The sequence below is a fragment of the Numida meleagris genome, chromosome 2 (genome assembly GCF_002078875.1).
Source record: "Numida meleagris isolate 19003 breed g44 Domestic line chromosome 2, NumMel1.0, whole genome shotgun sequence".
Lineage (NCBI taxonomy): Eukaryota > Metazoa > Chordata > Aves > Galliformes > Numididae > Numida > Numida meleagris.
Window position 1 is genome coordinate 29,270,053 of NC_034410.1, and position 17,277 is coordinate 29,287,329.

At 38.4% G+C, this 17,277-nt stretch overlaps 1 protein-coding gene across 14 annotated transcripts in view; it reads left to right on the forward strand.

Moving 5' to 3' along the window:
• The window catches only part of HDAC9 (histone deacetylase 9), a 458,471-nt gene that overhangs the window by 270,487 nt on the left and 170,707 nt on the right, over positions 1–17,277 (forward strand). For 12 of the 14 annotated variants that reach the window (XM_021386085.1, XM_021386084.1, XM_021386086.1 and 9 more), the window contains one exon: positions 4,449–7,052. In XM_021386085.1, the coding sequence (XP_021241760.1) occupies positions 4,449–4,769 (321 nt within the window). In that variant the 3' untranslated portion in view covers positions 4,770–7,052. Of the gene's footprint in view, positions 1–4,448; positions 7,053–17,277 lie in introns of those variants that run through there. The other 2 variants (XM_021386094.1, XM_021386092.1) reach the window with 1 other exon arrangement.

Consider the following 17,277-nt stretch of genomic DNA (forward strand, 5'->3'; position numbering starts at 1 on the left):
ACATGCTGCATAAGTTGACATCATGTCCAGAAGTAGGTAGAAACCTGCATCCTAGCTTTCTGGGGAAAAAATGATAATGAATGTTGAGTAACCTGTACTCCGCTTGTCTCAGGAAAGCTCAACTTTGCCGTTGTTAGCTTTAATATGCTTCTATCCAACTTGTACCTTATTTCCTCCTAAGGCCCTTTGATCACCATTATAGAACTTAATTCTGCTGAGTAAAGAGAGACCAAAGACTGAAACCTACAGCTAAAATTATTGCAATCAGGTACCAAAAGACTGCTACTGCAATGAAAATCCTGAAATCTTGATTCCATTTATATATCTCTTTATCTAAAAAGCTTTTATGCTTCCACTTGCCAAAAAAAAATAAATGTGATTTTGAGGTAACTAATGTAAGTGCAAAGCCCCTAGCTGAAATGTGAGTTTAAGAAAATCTCAGAAATCATAATGCGAGCAGCATGTAAACAAAACCCTCAGACTTTAAAGGCTGCTTTTTTTTGTATGGTTTCTTCTTCTTCTTTTTTTTTTCTTTCTATGTATGATGAATAAAATCATTCCTCTGCTGAACCTACGCTGGCACCATCTTCACTGCGACCAAGATTTCATTTGATCAGTATGGGAGCCCAAATAATTTGTGTTCGTTGCATTTTGACATTTCACAATTATTTTTCAATGATAAAGTATTCCTCTGTAGTAACAATTAAAATAATAGAGCAGTTTGCAGTGTGCATTAAAGTATGGACAGTATAGACAACGTTAAAGATTAAATAAGGAGTGTCTTAACATTCCAGGGTGTTAATCAGTTTAAAGCATCTTTCACTGGGCAAGACTGTGAGATGAAAATTACATGAACAAAAATGTATAGGAGTTAATGTTCATTAGTGCTACAGAAGATTATCATAATTGGCCAATGTCTATTAATAAAAAATGAAAAATAGTATGGGTTATTTCTATTGATTAATTGATGGAAGATACCAGGATGATTATTTGTTAGGAAAATTGAAAAGAGACAGTTAACCACAGGTTCATCATTCCTCTTCTGATACTTGCTGAAATAAGAAAGATTGTTTTGATTGGGTTCAATTTGAGGAAACGAACCTAGTTTCATTAGTCATACTGTAATTGAGGTTTTGGCTTTCCAGCTTACCTTTCTGACTTGCATGCTCTGAAGATGAGAGCAGTAACACATCACTTCGTTCAAGTATCGCTCATAGTGGGGGAATATGTGGACAAGACTATAGCAGTGATTAAAGATGTTTGTAACTGAAAACTGCCCAGAGCATTTTCTCCTTTATTAAGAACTAATGTTTAAGCCATAATGTAGAAGAATGATCTTGAAAGACTAAATACATCGCTTAGAAGTATGCTACGCGTGTAACAAGAGAAAACAGTAAGCAGTATCCAAGTTATTTCAGCACAGCTAACAACTTCCATAGCTGGTCAGAGTAACCTGAGAGCCATGGCACAGAAAGAGAAAAAATGTTTCCATAAGTATGCAGATGAGTTCCTAGAAACAGCAGCCATGTGTTTCAAAAGGAACAATTAATTAAGGAAAGAAATGTATGTGGTGTCTGCAGCAGGGTTTTGTGCTCTTTGTAAGCACATTTTATTTTAAATATTCCATTTTACAAGAGCTTGTTATTACAAAAGAGACCCAAAGACAGTGGCTGCAACTAGAGGCCCTATAATGTGGTCTGTTTCAGGGTCCAGATTTGTGCTTTGTCTTCCATTTTTCTGTGCAGCCAAGCAGGTTTGATTGTTTTTGATGTCTTTTTTGGTCGGACTCTTGGAGTTATACAATGAAGTTGATGTGTGTAAATGCTTCATCTCCTGCTGCCACTATTTACTTTGGCTCATGCATATCCCTTACAGTTTAATTTCCTGAAAATAAAAGGGAAAAAAATATAGGTTACATTAGCATGAAGCCATTTTTTTTAGTAACTTCTTTAGTTGGAATAGCAGTAACAGCAATGTGTATTGGTTTAAGAAGACCAATCTGTACAACTAATTTATTCATGAAGTAAACCACTCCTTTGTTATTATTTTTAAATGTAGACTTACTAAAACTCAGATTAAGCAATCGCATTCTCAAAATGAAAAATGTGCATTGAGAATAGGAGAAAGTCCTTCATGTACCTATAGATAAATTCAGAAAAAAAATGGTAAGTGGAGATTTAAAGTGAAAGATTTAAATGTTAAGTGTAAGCAGAAATATCCAGCTGCATCGTGAAAGGACTTGGGCAGCGTTTCATTCGGGGTTTATTTTCTGCTGCGTAATCCAGCTTTAGATAGAGAGATAAGATAGAAATATTGACTCTAAACTGCTATCTTTGTGTGTCTCCAGATATGTAATTTTCTACAGTAGGGCCAGGAGATAAAAGAATAAAAAAAGATGTTTCTGTCTTAGGAAAATTGAACAGCCTCCTGATAACATTACTAATGTAATTACTGGAATAAGATGGGAGCAAGCTGCCTTTAGGAACCACACTAACAAATACCAAAGCGTGGTGGTGATATGGAGAGCCAGGCTCGCTGTAGTTTAGCAGAATGAGCAGCAGGAGTGTCTTTTCAGGTTTTGCCGACATGCAGTGCACCCGTTGTTGTTATGCTCTGCCCTATGAGAGGATGACTCTAGTGCCTCCTAGCCTCTTGCCTGAGGCTTGCTTTCATTCTCATTTCCACCATTAAGTCACAATGTAAAGGATACCCTTCATAAGATTTTGCATGAGAGCTGACAGTATTTATTCACTTCGTAAAATCTCTTGTGAAAATAAACACTTTAATCTCACAGAATTTTAGAAGATTTCATTTGTTTAGCTCCTCCTGTCACCCAAGTCTTGAGTAAATCTCCTACTGACTTCCTTGGTGTGGGAGCAGGCCTCAAAACGGGCACACTGCAATCTGAAATGCATGCAAAAGCCATGCTGGTCTCACAGCCTCTTTACATGTGCTTGTATCTCCCCGCTGATTTCACGCAAGAAGAATTTAAAGCATTCCATGTATAGATTATATACTGCAGGACATCATGTGTTGCATCAGAAAGCTCAGCAGCACTAAAGATCTGTGCCATACAGCAGCATGAAGAAGAAAGCATCTGACATTAAAGTGAAAAAGCGTGAAAGGGGAGCAGTAATGAGCTAAATATGTGTCTTTTCTGTGGACCTGCACTCCTCTTCTCTTGGCTTTCCTTCCAGAATAGTGCACCTGATGTCAAGTAAATGGCATGTGGAATGTTTTGCAGATGGATCAGCATTAGTGACTCTTGTGGCTGTATATGATTATCTGTCACACAGATGTTTCAGCTGTATTTGATCGCTAGCCAGGCAGCCAAGCAGCCAGGCTTTCCTTCTTCATGCCTGAGGAGTGGAGAGGGATCACCCACAGATGTTACAGAATAGTGTACCTGGTCTGAATACATGTAGTTCGCTTCAGAGCCTTCCTGGTCAGTATCATCTGAGAAACAACTGGATCTGATCTGAGAAATTTTCCAGATTCTCCTTATTAAAAGGAGATGCTCTGCACTAGTTGCAGGACTGAAGATTCCTCAGCTTAGAGCATACCACCTGGAGAGTGAGGGTTACATACGTTGTGATTCTGTACTGTCCACAGCAATGAAAAGGAATTTTTGCTTATTTCTTTTTAGTAAGCCATTCTGCTCCCATCACTCCTAAAAATCCATTTGCAAAATCTTCAATAGCAAAGCATAAACTAGATTTGATTGCAGCAGCCAGGCATCTGGCACCTCAGCAAAGCTTTACAATGGCAATTAATGGTTTAAAAACAGCATTTTCTGGGTAGTCGTACTATATCATTACTGCTGAGACAAGGGAACCTGTACCATCCGTGACAATGGCTGTAGTCTTTCCAGTCGGGGCCAGACATCCTTGCAGTCTCCGTGGCGGGGGGAGGTGACTGACATCAGCTCTTTGTCACTGCTCCTCTGTGTCTCTTGAGGCCTGTATGCGGTAATTGATGGAGAAGCTTGTAGGAACATTCCCTGATTTGCTTACAGCAAAACGTGAACCAGATTACTAATTTGCTTATTTCTTAAAGTTCCTTTATTATTTTGTGTTGCGAAAAATGAACAGTAATGTAGTTAAATAAATTTCTGCATTTTTGTTTGAAGACTATGAAAGGAAGCTAATTGCTCTTGATTACCAGCAGCAACAATGTAACAGATGTGTTATAATGTTTTCATTATTCTGCCCAATTTTTACTGTAGTATTACCATATAGCACTCATTACATGTATGGTGTTTTCTACTGCAGCGTAACAAGTGGCCTTTTACTTAGGAACTTTGGTTCTTTTTTTCTTCATAAATTAATATTTTAGTGATGCAGAGCTTGTAGTAGAAGCTATAATCTTGCTGGTGTAAATCTAATACTTCCCAATGTTCTGCGTTGGTGAAAAGAGTCAGTAACTGTTCCCCCTCCACCTCTTTCCAGATGCTCTCTAAATCCATTGAGCAGCTAAAGCAGCCTGGCAGCCACCTGGAGGAAGCTGAAGAAGAGCTGAATGGAGACCACTCGATGCAGGAGGAGCGAGCTCCCGCCAGCGGTGCCAGCATTAGGGCTGAGAGCAGCAGTGCTGGTGAGGATGACAGAATAGGACAGCAGGTGGGGGCTGTGAAGGTCAAAGAGGAGCCACCGGACAGTGATGAGGATACTCAAACCCAGCAAATGGAATCTGGGGAGCAAGCTGCTTTTATGCAACAGGTAATAGGCAAAGATTTAGCTCCAGGATTTGTAATTAAGGTCATTATCTGAACATCACATGCATTTTTTAGGCTTTGATAAGCAGTTGCGTTTTGATTCACTGACCTAGCAAATCCTGTTTTACTGTTCAAAGAATTTAACAAAAGCAAAGGTGTTGTATGCACACTTAAAAACATAGCGGAGCCCATCCTCATGGCCACTAATGAAGAAAATACCCGCTGCAGACGATTGCTATACATAAAACTTTGCGTATTAGATGTTAGAATTTGTATTAGGCCAGGATTACATTTCGTTGCTTAGTTCTAGTGCAAGACAGCTCGTATCACCTAGCTTGTTGAGATCAGCTACTGCTGGAATTAGTTTCCAGACCTGATTGATGAAACATTCTTCTCTGATTTTGAATCCTCTGACTTTTGCTTTCAGCTGTCTGTATATAATGTATCATACCGTAGTCTTGAACACTGTTAACAGTAGAGTAATTTTCCCCCAGAGACAGGTACTGACTGCTACATCAGTGGTCCCAGGCTGGAGTACAAAGTATAAGTTAAAGAGGTATACAAGGTGGATGTAAACATGCAAGGCAAGGCACTGTTTAAAAATTGCATTATTTTCTCTTTTTTGCACTGCTTAATTCATTTTTCATTCTGTCTTATTTGATGATACTGTCCACAGAGACATCCTTAAATGAAGCAGATGCAAATACTGGTGAGAAGGAAAATGCAGCATTAGGTTCCAATCAGATATTACAGTACTGAAAGAAAAGCACAGAACTGCTATCATTATTATCTAATATCCAATCACTTGCTTATTGTTTTAAATAAAGACTAATCATACAATATTGCATAACCTTTACCACTAGGTCTCATGGACAAATCCTAAAATAAGGACCGTGTAAAGAATGCCAGCTTGGCAAAAGGAAACTTCCAGTTGTCTGACAGTGTTTTGTGAATGCTGCAGAGCGAAGCGCGTTTGTGCAGCCTGTGCTTTCAGAGAGCTGGTGTCCCTTTTGTTGCTCCAAAATCAGACGGAGCAATGCTGGGTGCAATGGCAGGCACTGTTTATTTAAGTCAAGACTTTGTCAGGTCCCTGCTGTTCTCCTTGAGAAAAGTGATTCTGAGAGGGGGAGCAGGAAATGCCTTATGGAAACAGGAAGCCCAAGTGATTCATGTGCTGTGGAATGTAAGGCAGGGGGAACGGGCTAGTGTTCTCTCTGTTTTTAAAGGCACTCTATGAATTGATTTATTGTCAAAGAAAATAACAAAGCGAGTAGGGAAATTGTTAAGGAAGCTTTCCAGTGAAACATTTCCTTCATATTCCCTTTTGATATGTTTACCTTGTTTTATAGGTTTACTTTTGTTAAGCTAGTTAAAGATTCATTGTATTAAGATCCCCTTTAATATGGATAATCCCAAACTGACCTGGAATCCTTGTCAGTTTTTTTTTCTATTAAAACATATTTATATTTCTAAAGCTAAGGTATTTTAAGGTGCAGTATCCTGTTTCAAAAGAGATAGATGTTTTGCCAAATGTAGAAATTGTTCTGAAATGTTATTAGCATGTGTTGTTTACATTATGCTCTAATACTATTAAATCTCTTATAAAATGTTGCAACTTATAAAGATACATTATCCTTTTTCCTAAAAGATCTCCAAGGCATGACGAAGTAGCTGCTGTATAGCGAAAGGCCTCCTGAAACTTAAAGATCAACTTAGATAGGAAACGTACATTAATTGACAAAATGTAGACAACTTTTGTGTGTGCTTTATATTTGAACAGAAATTTTTCTCAGTCTTGGATGAAAAAAATCACTTTCACGTTCTAAAAGAGAAGCATATAAAAATGAAATTATATATTTTTCCAGTTCTGTATTATTTTAGTTTTCCTTGAAGCCTAACTTCAGCCACATCAAAAGGGATAGTGCATCTTTTAAAATACATTTTATTTGGGGAGAAACATGCAAATGAGAAGACTTTTGTACAATATCATTTCCAAAACGTGTATTCACAAAAAACGGAAGATATTTTTATAATGTCATTCAGATGAGAAACCCCAATATATTAGTGGACTTTAATTTCAGAATCTCTCAAACTTGGATAAAATTAAAATAGAGAAATTACCTGGAACCAGTGAAAAGGAAAACTGGGTTTAAAAAAATCCCACATTTCTAATTGATAATTGTCTCCTACATTTTAAATCTACTGTATTTATTATAATTTACACCCTTAGAGGTGATTTCTTGTTTTGTGTTGTAAATATATTGTTTGTATGTTCCCTTTTTTTGCCTTCTGATATAAGTCTCTTCCTTTCTCAAATAAAGTTTTTTTTTTTAAAAGATCCCCTTTCAGATATCTGACTTTGTGTAAAGTTGATACCTCAATTGTGCTTTTGCTTTGTATAACCAAATATGTTTGCTACACATTGTTGAAACAATTAAAGCTTTCAGGAGCAAGGTTTTTATTAGACTATTCTTACAATGATTACACAAAGTCTTCCTTTTAGTCTCTCGTTTTATCCTACATCAGCCATTGTAAGTTCTAGTGAATGTGAAAATAGTATTGATGCATGCTCATTTTCCCATCACGGCATTTGTCTTGAACGTGTGTTCGTAGTATCATGTTAGAAAGGTAAAGTTAAATCCCAGTTTCTTTGCTCTGCTCCTAAATTATCAAAAATTATCCAAAATGTGGATGAACTGAAAGAATTATTATGACATGCCTAAAATCTTCCTAGAACACAGAAAGTACTGAACCTGAGCACATACTGACCTTTTTGACATTCCTCAAGACCTTTGCAAAACTAGAATCCATCTGTAAATATATTTGGAAGGAGGGAATCTGCAAACTTAATAGTTTAAAGCAATTGTGGGAGAAAATGAAGTCCTACCACAAAGAAACACCTACGCACTTCCTTAAAGGTGTTTAGTGCTTTACTGGTTGGTGACATTTCCCCAAATTTGCTTCAGATCTGCAGAGAGAAGCAGTTAGTACTACATAACTCTCTCTGTTGCTAAAATATGTGCATTATTACTACCAAAAGAGTTCAGAAAACTGTTGCCTTCAAACTCCTTTCACTGTTCATTTTAAGTAGTGAAAGACTTTATCTGCTTTGATTTATAGAATTTTAAACAAAATAAAATTCTTTAACAACATAAGCATGTGAGAATAAATATTCTGTAAATCAAATGTAATTATTTTCAGTGATATAACAGCAAAGTAATGTTTTGTCAGTAATACACACACATGCACACAAAGCCGAATGCCACAGCAAATGAGGAGCTCTCCAGACACTGCCACCACTCATCTTTTCTTTCTGCAATTCATTCCTGCACTACCTTCATCCCATCCTTGTTGTCATCAGGATCGCTAAGACTTCTCTGTGTTATTTAAGCTAACTATACCCTGTTTTTGTCTTCACTGGCATTCTGAGGTACAATCTATAAACGTTAGTCCCAAACATCAATCTAAAAATGTTGACTTATTTCTCCCCTTTATGAACACAATTTGCAGCCAAAATTAGCTAAGCCAAGTTAATTTCCTTATTGTATTCTGTCCCACTAGCAGCATGTCCTACTTATCCACTTAAGAGATGTTTGTTTGCTTTTCATTTATTTGTTTAGTTTCTGATTTCCTTATGCAGTTCCCATCATCTGGGTTGTAGCAGTGCTTCTGTACCTGGCTTCTCAATGGAGAAATGTGCTGAACTACTATTCAGGCAATCAGAAGAAAATCATCATAGATCATTTTATCTTCTACAATGCTCTAGTGAAACCCCATTGTTTTGTTGCACGTTAATACTGTAATTAATAGACTCTGTGCTTTGCATTTGGTAGACATTGTGCTTTGCATTTTCTTTTTTCTTCTTTTAACTCATCCTGATTTAGAATTAGAATAAAAGGCAAGTAAAAACAATCAGCCCAAAAGGCACAGCCAGTGACAGGGCTGGATGGGGGCACTCCAGGGTTCCTGGCTGTGCTACCTCACTCAGCCATGCAAGCAGAGCTGAGAAGGGCATCTCCTACATGGGTCTGTTTTCTGGTCCTGGTTTGCTGAACCCTGATGTCACGCTCCTTTAGTGTAGCTTTTATTCTGGCCTCATACATCCTAGAGCCCATACAGACTGACTTCCCAGGCTACATGTGGGCACACACAGCTATTGGAGACCCCAAGGGTTACTTCAGCAGCAGCTTAAAGAGTACTAGCTTACTAACTTGAAATCATACTTCATCAGTGTGTGATTCTCTGTGGTGATTATGTGGGGACTTTAATAACTAAGAGTTGCTTTGGCAGACCAGATATTTATTTGTAAACAATGCAGTGCCTTAGCTGATTAAATGAGATGGCTTGAATCTGGCCGTGACACCTTTGTTGCTTTTGTTTTACTTTTCCATAGTTGCCTTGGAGTGATGGACTAACATAGCTGTGAACCATAAGTAGGGTTGGTTGGGGACATACTGTTAAAATTCCTTGGTCCTTCTAAGCTGATGACAAATTACAGCATTTTTGGCCTTGATAAGTACTATGAAGACCCAGAAAGGCATAATAAATGAAAATGCAAGTTTTGAGCAATGTCAGACTTCTGAAGAAAACTTCCACCTGCTCTATTCCCTTCTTCCCTCTCTTAATGACGTTGTAACCACAACTCTTTCTTACGTGTACTAACTCAATTCACTTTTTTTTTCTACCCTGGGCTGCTTTCATCATTTCGTCGAACTATGCAGCCAGTAAGAGAAGGCCAACTTTGTAATGGCATTCCTCAGTTCTGTCACTGCACAGGCCCAAAACAACCCTGAAATAACACAGGCTGGCATGATTTCTTGAGTCCAATTTTGGCCTTAGGCTACTGGGGGAGGACTAGGAGAGGGCTGTGGTGTTAGATTTGTTTTGTGAACATTTTTCATTCATCTACATGAAGTCTCTGAGTATTTAGCCAGCTTTCTGTTTTTACTCTTAAGGGTCTGTCCATCTTTATTAAGTTTTTAAGCGTGGTCCTTAAAAAATGCATCTCATTATCAAATGCTACAGGAAGAATAATTCATTTATCTTTATATGACAATTCTGTGTGAAATTCCACAAGTGATTTGCCTTTCCCTGTTGGATGAAGAAAATGATCACATTTTTCAGAAAGTGTTGAATCCTCTTTCTTAATGAATGCCAAGGAGATGATTGTTATTTTCATTTGTTTCTGCTGTTGTAAACCTTCAGTTACAGAATGCAGTAAGACTTATCACATAGTTAAACTGAGAACTGAAGCATGTGAACACAACATGACATTACAAAACAACATTGTTTCATTACATTGATACCAGCATAGAATAATGTTGATAGTGCTTATATTTTTTGATCCAACATTTTTCACACTTTTCCTTCTTCACACGCTTACGATATAGCACTTTGCTACTTCTGTTACTGCACCCTTTTGTCAGCAAAAGCAGCATGTAAGGAGACCGCTGGGGCAACATAAGGCAAAATTACTTAATTAGGGGTATATAAGTAACATGAATCAAAAGTCTGTAAGTCTAGATCCCAGTAACACATTTTGACAGTCAGTTGATGTTACTTTCATACCAATGGGCAATTTATCATTTCCCGTATCATACAGAATGGGTTTTTTATTATTATTATTATTGTTATTGTCATTGAAGAGGATTATGTGTTCTTGGAAAGCTGCTTCTTTAAATGCTTTGTGTTTGTTTGACCTCTGGATGTTTCTCTCTCTGACAGCCAGGCAAGTTGCACACGTGCAAGTTTTCCTCATTTCCTTCTCTTAAAATACACAAATGAATAAATGCGCTCCTCAGTACACTGCTGTCTAAGCCTTAATAAAGCTCTGTTGGTTAATGTCTTGGAAGAGCAGCTCAGCCTGAATGCAGTTGAGACATAGGTGCTCTAATGCAGAAAGCAGTTCATAGTCTGCCTCCTTTCATGGTCTGGCCTGTGACCTTTGGATCCAGGAGACCGAGGAGGTATTTCTCTTCAAATTGCCTGTATTTCCTTGGAAAAAAATAGAAAGAAAAAAAAGTGAAAATTACAGTTATGAGAGTGCAGCAACGCTATGGGATTATGAAGGCTTTGCTTAAGTTCTCCATAAAGCTTCTAGTGAAGCATCAGACTCCAATGCTTTCCTTAGTCTTTTCCTTTTGAACCCATCAAGAAGGGTACTGTGATACTTTCAGTTGGCAGTTTGTAGATATGGTGGTAAAGTGCTGTAGGGAAATGCTATCCCTTGTGAGCAGAGAGGCAGTCAGAGAACAGTTGTTCCTAAGCTTGCTTTCCTCTACTGACAATATAAGTTTAAGAGTTGCTACACATCAGAGAACATGGCTCAGCCAATCAGCCACCTGACTGCACAGGTGATGACTGGGGTTCTCCTCTGTTGTAATCCACTTTGACAGTGTGCCTTAGGGCATCAAAGGCTCCCATGCCCAGCAGCTCATCTCTTGGTATCTTCCTTTCCAGTCTTTTTAGAACTTTTTTTGTTCTCACTATTTACTTGCATTTGTTCAGGTCTTTTGTCATTCTGAATGAATTCTAGTTTTCTTAAAGTACTGACTTTGTACAGAGAACTTCAAATCTGTTTCTGTCAGTGTTTCTGACAGAAAAATAAATGACAGCACTGAATACTGGTACCACCACTGCAGGCTCAGCCCTGAGATTCCTTGCTTGAATAGCTCTTCTTCGGCTGCTTATGCAGAGAGTAAGGCTTGTCATGGATGCTAACAATTTCAAAATACTTGCTGCATCAATCTTTGTAAAAGAACACTGTGAACTCAACTGGTCAGTTATAGAATGGAATCAGTATTTGGTTCTCTTTTTTGCTGTCGTCGTGGCCACTTGCCCATTTCATGTCATTGCAAAAGGGCTGATTGTTAACTTACAGATACTCAGAATATGGTAGGTACATGTCATGTCCCCTTGCCCCATTAATCATGGAACCAGGCCGAACCAGCCCATAAACCATTGACAGTACATTACAGAAAAAGAAAATTTTCTGAAGCTCTTTACACTTTACAGCATTAGCTCTATTGTCTCTATGTGCTCTTCTTCTGCATGATTGATTTCTTCAACTCAGAATTAAGAAGGTCGCAAGAAAAAATGGTTAATGTTTCATGTGCAGCAAGTTGTTATTCATGTAGTGCTGGTATTACTTTTATTTCTTCTTTTTTTCTGCTTTAATATGGATGTGAAGTATTGAAAATGAAAAAATAAATCAGGTGAGATGCTAAGAAATGGAAACGGATTTCTACCACTGCTTCAGCCACTGAAGGCAAGTCAGAAAAAGGAGGATACCGTTCTGCTGAAGTAGATTGCATTTGACCTACAGAACCTTGTGAATGCAACAGGAATTTGCGTAGGCAACTTCATAGGCCTAAGTACACAATGGTGTTATGAGGGCAAAGACATACTAACTAATTTTCCTCCATGGGTTTAATCTCCTCTGTCCAATGAGGGTCATAGGGAAAGCAGCTCCTTCATAGATAGGGTATGCTCCTAAAACAAGTAGTGTTGAAGAAGCACCACAGCCTGAAAGAGTTGCTTTTCAAGGGTGTATTTTGCAGGTGAAGAACAAGTACACCCAAAGTTCCCCCTGTGTTTCTCCCCTTCAACAAATAACCCCTCATCATGGCTTTTGTAGCCCCGTCTCCCACCCGTGGCCTGAGGGCACATCTGCAGGCATCTTCAGACACTTCAGATCCTCTGCTGATCTCTCTGAACTTGCCTCCTTCTCACTTACACAAGTCAAGAGGGGATGGCAAAAATGAGATCCTCTTCAGAAGGACGATGAGTTGCCTTCAGTGCCACCGCTTCACTGATGCACTTGGGCCTCTCATGGAGGGACCGGCCTCCTGCGGTCAGAAGGGACGGTACTGGAGGCCAAGGTGGGCCATGGAGCAGGAAGACAGATGGCAGGATGTCTTCCTCATGTCAGCACTTCTGTGGGAAGCAGTGGTGGGGGTAGGCCAAGGAGAGGGAGAAGCAGCTATGAAATGTCCTGTAGAAGCTCCTGCAGTTAGGGTTGAAAGCCCTCCTTGTCTCAGCAGCTCCCTCTCCTCCTGGTGATGGCTGCATCGCTCCAGCCAGAGGCTCCAGGCTTTTCCATCCTGCATGGGTTTATTCAAAGAACTTTCTCTAGCTTTTTGCTCTCAGAAGACAAATCTGTAATGAGAGATTACCTGCTCTGCCTTTTAACTGTTCTTTTTAACCTATTTTATAGGTTTATAGGTAGGTCTGACAAAACAATTTAAGTTGAAATTCAACCAGACCTTTTTTGAACCTCCCAATTATAGCTACTACAAACACAAATTGTCAATTTTCACATTCCTCTCATTGTTATCTCCTTTAATGATTTTAGATTTGCTGTTTAACACAGAATTTCCAGATCGAATAATGGAGATTAGTTAGTAAAGAAAGTATTCAAGGGAGTATAAGAACAAAAGTCTCAATTCTTTATACCTATTACATACCTATTACATCTTGAATTTCCTTTCAGTAGCTTGAGAAATACTTTAATAAGTAAAGATTAAGCCAAGAGCATCAGTTCTCTTCATTATCATCTTTGTTACCTACTTTTAAAACATAAATTTACATTTATTCTTCCATCTGGAAGACTTTATTTCAATTATATTGAATTATTATCCATTATTAAACTTAATGATTCAAGTCAGTGAATTGAAATCGGGAATACTGAAGTTTCAGTTGGTTCTTATCAGAGCATTCTGGGTTAAGGAAATAGATAAAGTGAAGATGAAATATCTAAAATGATTATGAAGTTATCCAGTACCTATTGGACCACAAAGCTTCCAGATACATTTATCTGTAATTTAATTTCAAGGATATATGTATATTTTTTGTGCTGAAATATTTTTCCCCCAATTCATAATTCTGTTTATATTAAAGAGTAGTTTGCAGTTTACAGAATTCTTCATTTATAGTAAACACTCCTGTACGTCATCTCCTAAAAATCTCAAGGACTAGACATTTAATCAGCGACACCACTGATTAATTGTTCCTTCCAAACTGATTTGCAACCTTGGCCCTATTGTGCAAAATAATAACAACAACAAAAAAACCTAATGATTTCATTTGGCATTATCAACCGCTGAAAGATGAATCAGAAAGAGATGAATAAGTTCTAGCTGATCTTAATGGGCTAGCAACAAGTAAATTCAGGGATGACAGATGATGCTGCTGACTGGCAATTCTGACTGTATTATGACATGGATAAACGTGCTATCTTTCTTAAGAACTTCCCATGAAAACAAAATAATTTGAGACCACATTGCTGTGGAAAATAGAACTGAAAAAAATTCCTTTTTGATACAGATTTGGAGGCCCTGATTATTGCAAAAGCCTGGGAGAAACATGTTAAAACCTCATGTCGTAACATATCCAAGACGTTTCTCTTAACTGTACAGGGAGAATTTTGTTTTTTTTCCCTCAGAATCAGAGCACCAGCACTACCCGCCAGTGTAAGCCCAGTTCACATGCAGAGCTGCACCTTTACAAATAAATAAATAAGGAATGAACTTGTTCGGCATTTCAGGCCTATGACCAAAGCCAGGGAGCCAGTTGAGTATGCTACTACATTCTCTTTAACTTTATTTTTGTGGGCATTGTGCATTTTTAAGATGGTTATACATTTCCTTGAACCAATGCAATATAAAAGATTTACTGTTACAGTTTGTGTGTGGCCAGGCAATGGCATATGGAAAACATGTTTCCTGCTATTTAATTTAATTACTCTAATCACGTGCCAGCCCCGGGCATGTCATTCTGGACCTCTGAGGCTCTTTGTCTGTCAAAGAGATGGACAATATCTTGGCTTTGTTTAGTTGCTCTGCAGTCTACAGATAAAACCACTGAAATACTGACTGTTTGTTTAACCAAAACTTTGCATTTAACCATTTGGCTTTGATTTTTTGTTTTACAAGAGAAGATGACATTTTGGCCTTGGTGAGCTGAAAAGTATGACAAAGAACTGTCACTTTCAGGCCTTATTAGATGAAAAAGAATACTCTAGCCTTCTGGTCAGAAATTAGCTTTCTTAACAGAAACCTAAGACATACATTGCTTTTATTTAAGAGTTGCCTGTTAGCAAGGGCAGCTGGAAAAGTCCTGTTTATAATTGCTTTATTCTAATACGTTTAGCCCTTCATTTGCTTGTTTTGGTAGATTTCTTTTATTTTAATAGATGAAATGGTAATGGATGAAACTCTCATTAAGATTCCATGGTAAGTAATTATGCCAATAACATTGCATCGAGGTACAAGTTAGCTTTTATGTTAACACCCTACAGTGATTTTTATTTAGGACGTAGCTGTAAATTGGAGCTTTAAGTCTTTTGACCAAAAAAAAAAAAAAAATTAAAAGCAGACAGTGAGATTACAGCACTCTGTTCATGTTATGAACCCCAAATCTGGAGAGAAGAGAGAAATTAATCACATACTTAGCTTTAAGTATGTGCTTAACACCACCATTTCCTTCAGCTGTAAGCAACTGCTCAAGTCGTTGTTTTCCTACATTCAGAAGCAGCACTACGGAGTACTGGAGTACTTAAGACTCCGTGAGAATATGAATTCTAACAGTCATGTTGTAGGAAGGAGCAATCAGAACCAGCTTTGAATAGAAATGAGTTCCAGCTCATAAAGAATGATTACATGTAAAAAGACTTGTCTGTTCTCACATTTTAGAAGACAGAATTGACTTCAGTTTCTGTAAGTTTCAGCAGTGCATGCATTCACCCCTCTATATGACAGCCTCCTCGTATCCTGCCACGGTAGCTTTCAACCTATATTGCATGGAAGCAGGCAGACAGAAAATCTATAAATGGTCGCAAGAGGTCTGCACCATCAGAGGATTACATTGTATGGGATGGGATAGGAAACAAGAAAAGGAAAGTGCCCTTCTGAACAGAGTAGGACAGAGCTTATATATTTCTGAAATATCAGAAACACACAGCTTTACTTTTTCCCTTTTTTCTTGCTGAATCAATGAGACACAAGGAAAAAAATTCCTTTAAGTTACACAGTACAGCAATATACAAAAGAAAACTTTTGTTACCATATACTGAATTACAGCTCCTATTTAGCTTTGAGCTAACCACTAGATGACACTACTTCCCACTTACTGAACAGGTGTGAGCATACGCTCTGATCTTCCCCTATACCAGTTCAAATATATTTTCACACTTCTCAAAAGAGAACATTGTACAGGAATTGCCTTCATCTCTCTATATTTTGATGGACTTTTTATTTTGTGCATCCTCAGGCAGATATTTAGGGGTGTCTGCACATGTGTCTTTGCGTGATCTGCAGAAAAAATGGATTACAGCTCACCATGCAAGCCTGTAGGGTGCTGTAACTTAGCAAGCTGTTGATAGCTCTACTTAAAAGAAACCAGGAACTCCAAGAAAAACTGAATCGGTTGGAGTTTGTGGGGAAAATTCCCCTTGCCTCCCCTGCCTGCCTGCCACCCCCACTGCCCTGAGAAGAAAACAGGGCTGAGATGTTGGCATCTGTAGTGTGATCCTGGAAAGACAGAACAGAGAAAAAACGTGCAGAGGAGTCAGGAAAGAGCAAGCTGCACTGTTCAAGTCCAAAAATGACAAACTGTGAGGAGAGGGAGAAAGACTCAGAACCATGGTCATGCATAACCATGAGGCGGCTGCTGCTGTTGCTGTGGTTTTTAAATTAGGAACAATGAACTTTCCAGAAGGATGTGTGGAAAGAGTCCCATGTTTCTAAAAACCTGATTTTCAGAATCCAGAAGCTCCAAACTACTTGAAAAACAGCTCCCCCAAAGTTACATTTATGTGGCTAAGTATAGCAAAATGCATAGGGACGTGAGGATATGCAATTAGAGAAAGAGCACCTTCAGATATGCTTTCATTTTCACCTATGTCAACAGGAATCTTGCTCTGTTAAGATTCATCTGAATGATTTATAATATATGTGCTATAACTGTAACGCATACTGCTTGTGGTACACTTCATTTAAGGAGCATTTTATACAACCATAGTAAAATGGCTTTAAAATCTGCCTGTCTCCTAATAGTGCCATAAGGTACTGCACATAGACAAAGGAAAAATAAGGATTATCAGGATTATCCTTTGGTTTAGTAAACTGGAAAAAAATCATCATCAGGCACTGTAGCAGAAATGCTAAGTCAAGGCTTGAACCAGTGATTGAGCACCTGGTAGGAAGGCAGGGCCAACCTAGGGGAGCTCAGGTGCAAGCAATGCACCTGAGTGACTGGAAGGGTTGGAGCCAGGATCCACCCCTTCCCAGACCTCATTTAAGGGTTGGCAGTGGAGGTGAGGGTATCTTGTTGGAGATCCCTGCCTACCAGAGGCCTTCCAAAGGTAAGCAGTTTTCCTTCCTTTGTTTCTGCGTCCATGGCTGCTGCATTTGGGCTTGTCCTCATTTGCTGCAGCCTAAGGTTGTGCCACTCTGCTGTTATTGCTGTACTTCCTGTCACATTATAGTATTACAGCATTACACATGTAAAATCTGTTCCATTCAGAGCTAAATTCTTCCAAGTTACAAACTGTAAGTCCAGAATTA